The 12,852-nt window shown below is 51.7% G+C and overlaps 1 protein-coding gene across 1 annotated transcript in view; it reads right to left on the minus strand.

Moving 5' to 3' along the window:
• Positions 1-12,535, minus strand: part of LGR6 (leucine rich repeat containing G protein-coupled receptor 6) — a 212,203-nt gene extending 199,668 nt beyond the window's left edge. The window contains exon 1 of the mRNA XM_065403144.1: positions 12,315-12,535. Within this exon, the coding sequence (XP_065259216.1) occupies positions 12,315-12,535 (221 nt within the window). The remainder of the gene's footprint in view (positions 1-12,314) is intronic.
• Between the last annotated feature and the right edge of the window lie 317 nt (positions 12,536-12,852).

The following is a 12,852-nucleotide window of genomic DNA, read 5'->3' on the forward strand; positions in this document are numbered from 1 at the left end:
TCCTGCACAGTGTGCTCCATCCAAATGGTCCTATATAGGCCCCTGCATCCAGTTTTTCCATCATGGCCCATGGTGGAGTTTCTTGTTTCTTCTACTGAGCCAGAATGTGGGCTGGCTGTGGTAGGGCAGTTCCTATGCCTGTGTAGCTCAGAAGATAAGTCCTATCCCCAATGTTAGCACTACCAGTAGAATGGCTGCTAAGGTATAAGTGCAGAAATTCCCAGCTGGCCATTGAACAAGAAAAGTAACGCGCAGTGTTTCTTATCCCTTTTATTGCTCACATGGGAAAGACAGAATCCATGCCGTGGAATGCCAAAGTTAAGCCCTGTGCTACTTCAGCTAAACAGCTCTCTCTCCAAGCTAGAAGCACTTGGAGGCTGGTAGCCTCCTACGTGGTCCAACCACTGGAGGGACACAAAGACCCGCTAGGCCAGTGTGTTACAGAGTGTGACGGATGACCAGAAAGAGTGAAGCACCCTGCAGGATAAATGACTCAAATTCAACCCTTAAAAATATATGGGTAGATAATGTTTGTGTTTTTGTGTATTTACATATATACTGGTAGAGGTCAACAATGTAATCAAACAGTCCCCGTCTATGCTGTACTCTGTTAATTCAGAGATCAAAGGGATATCTTAACATTTAAATGAACTGTAAATATAGGATATCACTGTATTCATCTCTCTTTGAAATGTATAGCAAATCATCTGCAAATGGTGGAAAAACAGGCAATTGCATTATGTTCATCTGTGAAGATAATTACCAGTGATGCTTAGGAAATGGGTCCACTTCAAAGTCCCCAGGAGGCCTATTGTTCACCAAAGGACTCCGAGCTGTCAAAGAAGGCCTGAAACTGTATGAAAAATAGATTGGGTCCTGATCCTGTGATCTCAGATCTGCCTGAGGCTTCATGCAGGGGAAGCCTAAGCCATAAGGACTGAGATCCCAGTTCTGATTGGATTGCCCTGAAATATAAACTTTGGACTACAACCAATGGACTATTTCTGAAAGAACTCTTGGCATCTACAAAGTTCACCATCTCTGCTATGAATCTGAATCTCAAGATTGTACTTATGTCTGTATGTACACTGATCTTTTAACCAATTCTCTCTCTCTTTTCTTTTTTAATAAATTTGAGTCTAGTTAATAAGAATTGGCTGTAAGTGTGTATTTGGGTAAGATCTGGAATATTCATTAACCTGGGAGGTAATGTGGCCGATCCTTTGGGATTGGTAGAACCCTTTTTATACGATGAATAAGATTTTCAGTAATCTTCATCATATTTGACTTTGGTGTCTCGGTGGAGGCCTGAGGCTGGGTTACTTTAAGGGAACTGTGTTGCTGACTTCTGGATAACCAGTGAGGTATTATAGAAGCTGTTTTATGCTGGCTTGGTAAATCTAAGTATTGGAATATCCACCGGCTTTGGAGATTGTCTGCTCCATTCTTTGCAGTTCACCCTTAATGAGTGACCTCAGTTGGCTCCCCTTAGGACTCTGGTCATACAGAGGAGTAGTATCCAAACCACGCTAGGTGTTGTATTTATGGAAGATAAGGTCCCTGCCCCAAACAGCTTCCACTCCAGGATAAATAAGAGCTACAACATCTGGGGGAGTGGGAGGATGAGCACACAATGGGGAAGGAAATAAGCATAGCTGGTTGAATGGGACTTTTATCCCACATTTCAAAATCTCCTTTCATTCCAAATCGGGACGAAATACAAAATCTCGCAATTTACAGCGGAACAATTCTGAAATATTTTGTTTCGGAAACATCAAAACAAACATTGAAATGTTTTATTTCAATAATGTTGAAATATAAAATAATAATCTCTAATATTAAATATAACATATATGTCAATATAATATATTACAATTAAAAGTTTAGGAAAGTTGGTTTTTTAAGTGAAAATGAAATGAAATGAGAATATCATAGTTGGAGGGGACCTCAGGAGGTCATCTAGTCCAAGCAGGACCAATCCCCAGACAGATTTTTGCCTCAGATCCCTAAATGGCCCCCTCAAGGATTAAACCCTGGGTTTAGCAGGCCAATGCTCAAACCACTGAGCTATCCCTCCCCCCTCCATACCATTCTCCATATCAGAATGGAACAGAATGAAACAAGAAAACCAGAACAAAACATTCCTTTTTTATTCAAACTTTTTTTTTTAAATCCATTTAAAAAATTCATTGAAATTGACATATTCTTGCAAAACATTTCAATTTTGATGGAACTGCATTTTCTGAGGGAAAACTGTTCTGTCAATTTTTCCCCACCACACCTAGAAATAAGCTGACCCACTGGCTGAATTGTTAAGGCTATGTCTTGTTACAAAAATCAATTCAGACTTCAATTTGAGCATTTTCACTGAAGAATTGGCGATAGTCCGTGTTTCATGGAGACTGATCTCTTGATTGCGCAACTCCTTGGGAAAGTCAACACCTTCCCATCATCCCCACTGCTAATTCTCCCGCCTCCTGCCTGATCCATTCAGGGATATCATGACAAGAGCTGGGCAAAATTTTTCTGATGGCACTTTTCTTCACTGACTATGCAGATCCAGGTAATCTGAAACACATTGCGAATTCATGTCAAATTCACCAAATTGTTTCAGTTGAAAAAAACATTGTGAAAAAGTCAAAACATTTCAATGTTTTGATTCAAAATGACTGTTTCAAATTTCACATTCATTTTATTTAGTTAGTTAAAAAGGAAAAAAACCCTCAGAAACGAAATGCTAACTTGTGGATTGAACTACATTTTTTCATTTGACCTGAAACAATTCTTTTAAAACTTTTTCATTTCCCCAAAGAATTCAATTTCTTTCTCTGCCCCCCCCACCTTTTCAGTTCAGCCACCCAGTTGCCAAATCGGTTATCCTCATCCACTACCTGCAGCAACGCAACTCACGACTGTGATTCCGGGGGGGACTTCCCCAATTCTTTGGCAGCCAATCAGCACCTCCCAGAGTCTTGAGAGCTGCCCTAGACCAAACACTTAGCTAAATGCCAAGCTGCTGGGAGCTAAGGAATCCTGGCTACTGTATGGCTGATGAAGGAATCACATGAGTCCTAGTGGATAAATAAGGATATTTAGAAGCACATGCCCAGCAGCTGTGGTTTTGAGGTTATTTTTCGGTTTCTCTTACAAGCCCACTTCCCAGGCAATGGCAGATCATTAAGAACGAAAACAAATCTATCGGTTTTGGGGTGGGGGGGACAGAATGAGAAATGACAATGTATTTCTGGTTGGTTTTGGTCTAGGCTCTTCAGGGAGTCAAAACAGCTGAAGTTCATTAGCAGTTTATTACCAGTCTTTGAAGGCAGGTCTCCCCCTACAGCCTGACGTGCTGTAGGGCTGAGAATGGCCGGCCCAGTTCGGTTTGACTCAAGCAGCTTCGACATGGCGGGGTGCAGATTTCCACACCTGCAGAGATCCCCCTGGCATTTCCCGATGCTGCCGAGGTTCTTGGGCACCGCAGACGGGCAAAGAGCATCTTCCCACGGAGACGAGCTCCGCAGAGCGGCACAAAATAGGAGGGCTCAGATCCTCAAAGCTATTTAGGCGCCTAAGATGCAAGACTCAGACCAAAGACCCATGTTGTTCCTTTGTGTGCCCAGACAACCTGCCCTTCCCTGTGACTCTTTAGCACAAGGCAGAGGCTTCTGCTCTCCTAGGGGAATGCCAGCTCGAGCATGCTCCTTCCCCTTGCCTCTGTCCTAACGTCGGAGTCCCCGAGCTGCACTGAAGCTCAAATGCATCCATTTCTAACGCTGAATCCTGCTGCAATGCTTGTACATTGCGCTGTGACATGAATAAACACACATTGTCCAATTAGGGAACAGCATCAATGCCGCATGACCTCCGAAACTAACCAACACAGCACAAGTCAGGAAGAGTCACAGTGATCTGCAGGCCAGCTAGGTAAATTTACAAATCCATTTCCAATGGAGAATGCTGCGATCCGTCCGTTAACGCAAGAAGAGGCGCTGTCCATGGAATAACTTACAAGAGGTAAATGATTTGCTCAGCTCTAGTCATGTATCCTAGAACATAAGAACAAAGCAACACATCTGCCCAGTCCAGTCTGCTATCTATGGCTCCTGATTTAAGTGGGCGTAGAAGCAGGCCCCAGGTGGGGTGCCCAGAATCAAACACCAATTTGGTGACGGAATCAGGAACAGAACCCAGCCGTTCTGACTCCCAGGCTGCTGTTACAAGAGGCCTTCCCTTTAATAGGAAGCTGAATGCGAATGCGTCCTTCCTAGCAGCAGGCAATAGGACCCCCTGGGACTGAGCCACAAGCAACCCACATCAGACTTTTATTCTTAAAACTCACTTTGATCAGTACTGTCTGCAAGATGGTGAGGCTCTGTGGATAATACTGATCGCTGATAATACTGATCGCTGATGCAGCATTTCTACCCACTCAAAGGTGGGGAATCTTTATTACCGCCCCCCCCCCCCCCCCGCCCCATGCACAGATGGGGAGCCAAAAGCAAGGACCCACTGTGGGACTAAGCTAAGGTGACACAGCCGGGCAGTGGCAGTCTGCAGTAGATCCGATCCCAGCTCCCTGTCTAGTGGCCTATCCACTAGACCACACTGCTTCTCTTGTAAACTGCCCCTTACACCAGGGATCTAGTGTTGTCTTAAGGCCTTGGGCTTCAGCTACATGACTCCCACCGAGGTCCCTGCATTTGTGTGCATGCCTGGGTGTAATGCATGGAAAATGCTTTCCTTCTGCGTCGGATTTCACTCCTTTCTCGTCCCAGAGGCCCTATTCTGGGGCTGCGTATGAGTAACTCCCACTGGAGTCGAGGGGACTTACTCATATCCTGCGGGAGGAGAATCCAGGCCCCAGCACTCAAAAACATTCCTTTTATAACACCCACACCTCACCCTGCAGCCAGGCTCCCAGCGCAGGTCTCATTTCCATAGGGAAGGCTGCAGAGTGGGAGACTTATGGATTTCTGGCAGCATGAGCTCAGAGACAAAGTGGATTTCCGGTCACTGGGGGAATCCTGCCTGGTCAGGACTCACAGCAGCGTTTGGGTCTCTGTCTGGGGCACTGATCTGGGCCCCATTACAGTAGCATCCGAGGACCCTGCAATCTTTACCGGATTTACCCTGGGCAGCTATTACGCCCATTGTACAGATGGGGAGCTGAGGCCCAGCCAGGCTAAGGCATTAACCAAGGAATCTATTACACTTCCAGAAATTGAACCCAAGTTTCCAAAAGCCTCGGCAAGTGCCCCTACCACTGGCCCTTCCTTGTAGTCCGCATGCCTGCGTGATCTCTGGCCCCGTCACGTGTTAACGGCACAGCGCAACCCATTAGGCGACCTAGGCGGTTGCCTAAGGTGCTAACATTTGGGGGGCGGTGACCATGGCGGCCGGATCTTCAGCCGCCCCGGTCGTTGTCGGTATTTCGGGGGCGGGACCTTCTGCTACCTAGGGCGGCAAAAAAGCTGGCGGCGCTCCTGGGCACGTCTACACTGCAGCGGGTGGAGACTGCAGCATGCAGTGACTCCCGCTAGCTCGGGTACCAAGAGCAGTGCAGCCGCGGCAGCTTGGGCTGTGCACGCCCACCTGGAGCCCTGGCTCCGTACTTGGGCAGCTAGCTCGCCCCTGCTGCTGTAGCTGGAAAGCTAGCTCAGGGCTGTTTGCATGCGCTGTGGTCATGTCCCCGACTGCAGTGTAGACAGACTCCTGGTGATCGGGGAGACCGTGTCAGGCGGTTCCTGAGCTTCCGCGGCACATTAGCATGAGCTGGGGCCTGTTTCCATTTTGATGTGGGAAAACCCTTGGTTATCGGCTCCTTACCAAATATCAGAGCACCAGCAACGTGCTTGGGCTGAAATTGTCCCGGGCAAAGGGCAGGACAAGGCCTAAGCACCCCTTAAGTCCACCAGCCTATTTACTGCTTCTGGGCTTAGGTGATGGCAAGATTGGAAGCAAAGACCATCTTTTTGTTCTGTGTTTGTACAGCCCCTAGCACCATGGGGGTCCCAGTCCATGACTCAGGCTCCTAGGTGCTATAGCGATGCAAATAGGAAATACCGATAGACCTTGGGCTGGCCCTCCAGGCAGGGCTGGCTCTCCCCCAGTGCTGCAAGTAGCACAGAATGAGACAGTCCCTGCCCTGCACAGTCTTCACAAGCTGCCCCCAACAGCTTTACCCATCTGCGTTTGGGAGTGGTGTTTGCATTAGGTCCAGAGCCCCAGGCCCTTCCCTCTGCCCGCAACATTCAGTGCTGCATTTCCCCTTCGGGGAGCAGACAGGGAGCCTCCACTCAGGCCACTGCTAATGCAACCTGTTGGTGTGGCTAGAGTCATCCGTGCACCAAATAGCCACTGCTCTCCCCCCCGACCCCCGCAGCGGCCCCACTACAGGAATTCCCGCTAGGTGGGCACTCCTCAATGGTAGTCAAATTAGTCTAGGGTCTTCACTTCACCTCTAACAGCTAGCCGGGCCCTGGCAGCTCAGAGCTGGAGTGCTTTGCTGTGTGTTAGCAAGAGAACAGGGGCTTGGCCTGAATCCTATTTGTTTCCCCTCTAAGTACCATAGGAGCTTCCCACTGCATACACAGCCCATTCCTGGGAGGACCCGCGAGGAAATGCTTCCCATCCATCAGGGGAACAGTTCTGTGGTGTACTGGAAATTGGTTAAAAATGACAAGCCATTCTGTGAGATGTGAGGGATTCCCGGTCCTGCTCACAGGCGAGGGGGCGGTGCGGGAAGCTGTGGACTCTGGGTCAACCAAGTCAGTCAGCAGACAGCCCTTGGAAACAGGGCCGGCTCCAGGCACCAGCAAAGGAAGCAGGTGCTTGGGGCGGCCAATGGAAAGGGGCGGCACATCCGGGTGTACGGTGGCAATTCGGTGGCGGGTCCCTTGGTCCCTCTCAGAGCGAAGGACCTGATGCTGAATTACCGCCGAAGAATGAAGCGGCGTGGTAGAGCTGCCTCCGAACTGCCACCAATCACGGCTTTATCTTTTTTTTTTTCCCCCACTTCGCCGCTTGGGGCAGCAGAAAAGCTGGAGCTGGCCCTGCTTGGAAAGAGTCATTTTAAAGCAAGGTGTGGTGAGTTGGGACTCGCTCCTCAGGGAGTAGCCTGTTTACTCTCTCTCTGTTTTCAGGTTCTCATGCGTTATCGGTCTGGATTCTGAGAAATAAAGCAGGTTACGTTGTAACCCTCCAGCGAGAGTGTTCACATGTTTATCTCGGGGTGCATGGCATGAGCCTAACAGCCTCTCCTTGCAGACAGGCTGCGGCTGTGTTTCTGTCTCAGCAAGGTCTCTCCAGGCGGCACCGTTCACCACATTTCCTTTCCACAGCCAATGAGAAATCAGCAGGGGCAAGTTATTCAAGGAGGCTGGAAATCTCGTCTACCTGTGTGTTCCAGCCAGCCCTGTGACAGGGGGTTCGGCTCATGTAGCCCTGTGCGCCGCTGATGCTACGTACATGATACACGTGGGGCCAGGTCAGGCTGTCATCTTCCCAATTCCCACCCTGAGAATTTTGTGTTCGGGGTGTTGGGATCCGGGGCTCTGATTGGGCCCTGCAGAATGACAAGGCCCAGTTGTGACAGGTGGATGCTGGCTGGAGCCTGGATTTCAAGCCCGGCCCTCCCAACGTTCCTGGGCTGCTCGGATTGGAGACGATGGGTCTGCTCGTGTGGCGGTCGCCATCCTGGCTGATCCACTGTGCCTGAGTGTTGGGTGTTGAACTGGGGACCGGCAGAGCTAAAACCCTAAGTGGCTACAGCTTCAGCTAAAGAGGCAGAATTTCTAGGGGGGCCTGTAACAGACTCAGCTTCTCCGCAGATTGGCCCAGAGGGCGACCTGTCATATCCACCCACCAGTGGGTACAGTCGCATGCACAGAGTGAAACTCACCGAGGCCCCACTTAGCTCCCTCTGGAGCTCTAGCCACACCCACAGTGCAGGAGGGGACTGGGGCCGCGTGGGCCTGAACTGCCAGTCTGGCTCGGCAGTCCCATTCCAAATCCCTCCATCCCCTAAAAGTTCAGGGGTGCCTGGATCGGGCCCAGCAAACACATGAATCGGGAAAGAGGTTTATCCTCCCCTCAGAATCCTGCTTCCCGTGCCCAGGCTCCCATGGCACCTGCTGGAGTTGGTGCCACACGGCCGCCTGGCGGGATAAGCCAGGCTCAGTGGGGCAGGGGAAGGTGCTGTACAAAGGCCACTCCCTTGGGTGGAGTTGCTCCTGAGGGGGGGGGGCCTGGCTTCCTCGCTGGGGCTAGCGCCCAGAGCAAAGGGAGTGGGCCCTGAAGGAGCGCGTCACCTCAGGAGAGCAGCCCGCTGCAGCGCAGAGCAGAGGAGAGGAGAGGAGCCTCCTCCTCACCCCGCACCGACGGAGGGTACAGGCAGACCAGGCCTCCATGCGGGAATACACCCCACCGGCCAGCCATACGTACTGGGCTTTGCCCAACCTGAGCAGCAGTGAGAACTGCCCAGCCCTGATCCCAGCCCTGCTGCTGGCCAGCACAGATGGCTGATGAAAACGGGAATGCAAACTCAGGCCAGGTTGCTCCTGGCAGCAGGTTCTGCTTGAGGGATGTGATGAGCGTGTCCCCAGCTTTCCCTGCCTGGCTCCCCGTGGCCCCGGAAACAGCAACTGCACAGCAGAGTGTGGGAGAACCTCAGAGAGCCTTTCCCACAGCGGGGAGAGGGCGGCGAAGGTGGCAACAGGGCTTCACATTCCCAGCAGGGCTGCTAAATTCCAGGCGCCTGCTCCGAATCTCTAGGCCGGCTGAGAATTCAGCTGGGAGCTCCCTGCCCCACTCCCCACGGAGACAGCTCAGGGAATGAAAGGGCTTCTGTTTGGGGGACCCTCGGAGATGCCACTAAAGCCCATACAGGGCTGGGCTCCATGCTGCACCTATGGGGGCCTGAGTTCAGAGAGGACTTTGGGGGAGATGGGGCAGGCTCTAGCCTGCCACCTGCAGGCCAGCAGCGGGGCACTGTGTTTCTCCAGGGATTCAGCGGGGCAGAGACTGAGGCAGACTGGCCCCTCCTAGATCACCAGGAGAGCTTTCCCCTCTGCAGCTGCTGCCACCCGGAGCAGCCTCCATCTAGCTCTCCGCCTCGGCTGTCGGGAAATCAGGCTGCGGCCTTAGTCTTTCTCCCCATCACCCCGCTGCCACCAGCCAGGAACAGGACTTGGCAATCCCCATAGCAAAGATGTTGGATTCGACACACTGCTAAGAGGACACAGCGGGCTGCCGGCGCCGACTCCCGGGCCCTGCTTTGATCACCTTCGAGATGAAACATTTTAGGGTCCAGTTTCTCACCCTGCTGTCTGAGACGGAGAGCCTAATCATATGGGGTTATTATAAAAACCCTTTGCGTTGCCCAAGCCCCATTCCTCTAAGACAGTCAAATGCTCCGTAGAGGTGAGCATAATTAGTCTCATTATACAGGCAGGGAAACTGAGGCACAAAGAGGCGCAGGCTAAAAGGTCCAAACGTCAGGTGCCGAACAGAAAGCGCTTGAATCTACGTCGAGCCACTCAAATGAGCCGCCTGAATTTTAGCCCCCATGGCTCTCCCCAAAGTCTGGCCACTTATTTACGTGCCTCAGTGTGGACTGAAGGCCAGACACCTTCACAAGGGCTCAGCCCCCCACAGCCAGTGACAGATTTTCAAGAGAGCTCGATGTTGCTGAGCAGTTTGGAAAATCTGGCTCCAAGTGTGGGTGCTGAGCCCTGGAAAATGTGGCCCTCAGTGACTTGCAGCAAAGCAGGTTATACCGTGGCGGAGATGGAGTAAAACCCAGCCCCCCTAGTCCCCGGCTGTAACCACGAGCCCAGGGCATCTCCCGTATTTACGTTACATGGTGTCACATATTAATTGACAGGCTAGGCTCTGCAATCTGAAGCCTTTTAATCACGCAGCCAGCTTGCTGGCATTCTCCCAAGTCTCTGAGAGGCAGTGCCAGGGGGCCAGACACTCTAGTCCCTCGCATGATGGGACCTGCAATTTTTAAGCGCCAATAACTCCCCCAGACCGGCTTCGCCAATGGGGTGTTGGGCTCAGGAGGTTACAATGCCCGCACGTTTCCTCCAAACTGCTGTCAATGGCGCCACCACATGAGCAAAGTGGGCTAATGTCTGTACCAGGGCAATCCCCCGAGCAAAGCACGGCGAAGGGGCGAAGCAGCTAAAAAGGCAACGACACCTTGGGATGGGCAGGATAGAAATTGATCGGCACAGCAGGACTCCGACTGTCAGGGGAAAGACTGACCTCATCCAGAAACAGCCTGGTTCTCAGAGGTCCTGAGCCACCTGCTATGCCTGCGAGGGACCCAGCGACTATGACAATCAGGCCTAAAATGTCTTTACAACACCCCACAGGCTGCAATCCTCACCCCACTGCAAACAGCCGCCGCATCAGCACGCCCACACTGCTAGCGACTGCCCTGGTTGGTAGGGTCCTTGCCCCAGGGATCCTGCACTCCTCTGATTCATGTAGCTAAGGAGTTATGAATAGTCTGACAATCCTATTAGAATAATGTTAGCGACCTAAGTGACCCAGGCGGCGGCTAGTGCAAAGCATGCCTGGGCTAGCAACACCCTCCCCGCACCCACTGAGAAGGGAAACTGTGTTCCTACAGCGGGCTGGGGAGCGTGGTCCTTATAGGGCTGGAGCCGAATGCACAGGTCCTGAAATGAATTAAAAGATGGAACGGGTCCCTGCTGGGGCTTTACTTTGCCATCACAATAGCACTGGCTTGGCTGAGCCCTGGAGCCTCCTGTGCTTACAATCCACTGCCCTGGGGACGCACGGGCCAAAGCTGGCATCCCTCATCCAGCAATACTTGTTTGCAGACAGAACCAGGGCTGGCTACAAGATGCTTAGGGTGAGATGCTTCTACTGTAGGAGACACCGGAGGGTGACAGTCATGCCGCAGGGTCCCCACCTAAAGGTACATGTACCTTGCACTAGGCAGCTCCCTTGTATTTCCTGCTCACTGATGAAAAGCATCCATTCTGAATGGGATCCTGCACAGCCCTTCCCACCTGACTGCCAGCGAGAGACAGAGAGAGACACTGCAATAGGAGGCCTGAATGCCAACTCTGCCTCGGGCAAAAATGGACTGGGGAGAGGAGATGGCACCTTTCTCTAGCACCTTCCATCCAGAGCTCTCAAAGCACTTCACAACAGAGGGTCAGTATCATTATCTCCATCTCAGAGAGGGGGGAAACTGAGGCAGCGACCTGCCCGAGGAAATCAGTGGCAAAGTCTGGAATACAAGCCAGGGCTCCTGCCTCCTTCCTAAACCTGTTGTTCTAGGCACTAGGCAGGACTGCCCCCTGCACTGACCGGGGTGCTCAGCACAACCCGCTGCTGTTTGCCAGCTACACAATGTGGTTTTTATGTTGAATACATTTCTCTGGCAGCCCTTCAGCTCTGTCCCTAAATTCAAAAGCTAAGCTCCTTCCCATCCTTGCTGCAGCACGGCTAAACCTGTTGTGAATACAGCTACAAAGTGTCTTTCCCAGGGAATGCCAAAGCCGACCTGTCTCATGCAGAGAAGGGCACCGTCCCCAGTGGAGGCACCCAGCTGCCCTTCCAAGCCCTCCCTTGTAGAGCATGGGGAAGTTCTCAAGAGGGCAGGTTAGTCCCAGTCCTCTCCACAACTGGGACGTAACCGGAGTGGAACCACTGGGACCATCCCATGTCGCTAGAAGTCAACCCTGCAAAATCCTCTTTGAACTGAGCCCTGTTGGGTTCCCTGTGGCAACAGGGCTGGGCCAACGCTTGGAAAATTAACATCTTTGAACTGAACCACCTGGTGAAACTTTACTGTTCGTCTGAAACAAACAATTCCAACACTCTGCTGGTGGCCAACCCAAACTGAAAGCCCCCAAAACCGTGGGTTATCACAGCTATTGAAATACTGGACAGAAAGCTCCAGGACAGTTGGCAGTAATTGTCCAGTATAAATACTCCATTATGCTCTCAAACAATCAGAATCTGCCCAGCAAACCAGCTCCTCTGATCCGTTGCAATCAAGAAGCAAAGCATGCAGAACAGCACAGTATAAACAGCATTATGCAGAGGGGCATAGGGAGGAGGGGGGAGTTGGCTCAGCAGGTCCTGAAATAATAGCTGCCTTTTTGTTTTGTTTCTAATTTGCGGTAGAAATTTTATATCAGCAAAGTGTGGCCCCAAATTCCGAGCCCAAGCAAGCTGCAGCTGATTCTGGGGTGGGGTGACAGGGTGTCTATCCTTGTGCCCCAAGGACAGCACTTGCACTTCAAAGCAAATGACAGTTCGGTACTTACAGGTAAGCCGTTAAGGGGCTCAGGCTGACAGGGACTTGGGAGAGTCCCAGCTCTGAACAATCCACTGAGAGCATTATGCCATCTTCTTCACAGTGGCACGGAGGCGGGCATGAGGGCGCAGCACCTGGGTCCGTGGATACCGCCTGGAGAGTGGCGGCGGAGGACAGAAAAGTGCACCAGAAGAAGAGCTTGTCCATCTTGGTCACAGCTGCAGCCCACATGAGCTGGGTGAGGGTGGCTGGCACTGGCTCAGTGGCTCTGATCTCAGCTGGCTGCTCAGACAGAGTCTGATTTCTCAGACCCAGCAGGCACTGGATCCCCTGCACTCCTGAGTGTAGTAAAGATGCAGCCAGTGAAGGGGAGGCATTGTTGAATGATCTTGGTTATTGGGTTTCACAGGCTGGGCAGGGCAGGGGCGTGAGAGCCTCGGAGAGGAGGAGCTAAAGGAACTTTCTGCTCTCTCCCTCTCTCTCCCGGAGAGCTGGCAGGAATTTCATTCAAAGAGAAGAAGAAGAAGAAGAAGAAAAAAAAATACCCC

This window comes from Emys orbicularis, chromosome 4, assembly GCF_028017835.1.
Source record: "Emys orbicularis isolate rEmyOrb1 chromosome 4, rEmyOrb1.hap1, whole genome shotgun sequence".
NCBI classification, from domain to species: domain Eukaryota; kingdom Metazoa; phylum Chordata; order Testudines; family Emydidae; genus Emys; species Emys orbicularis.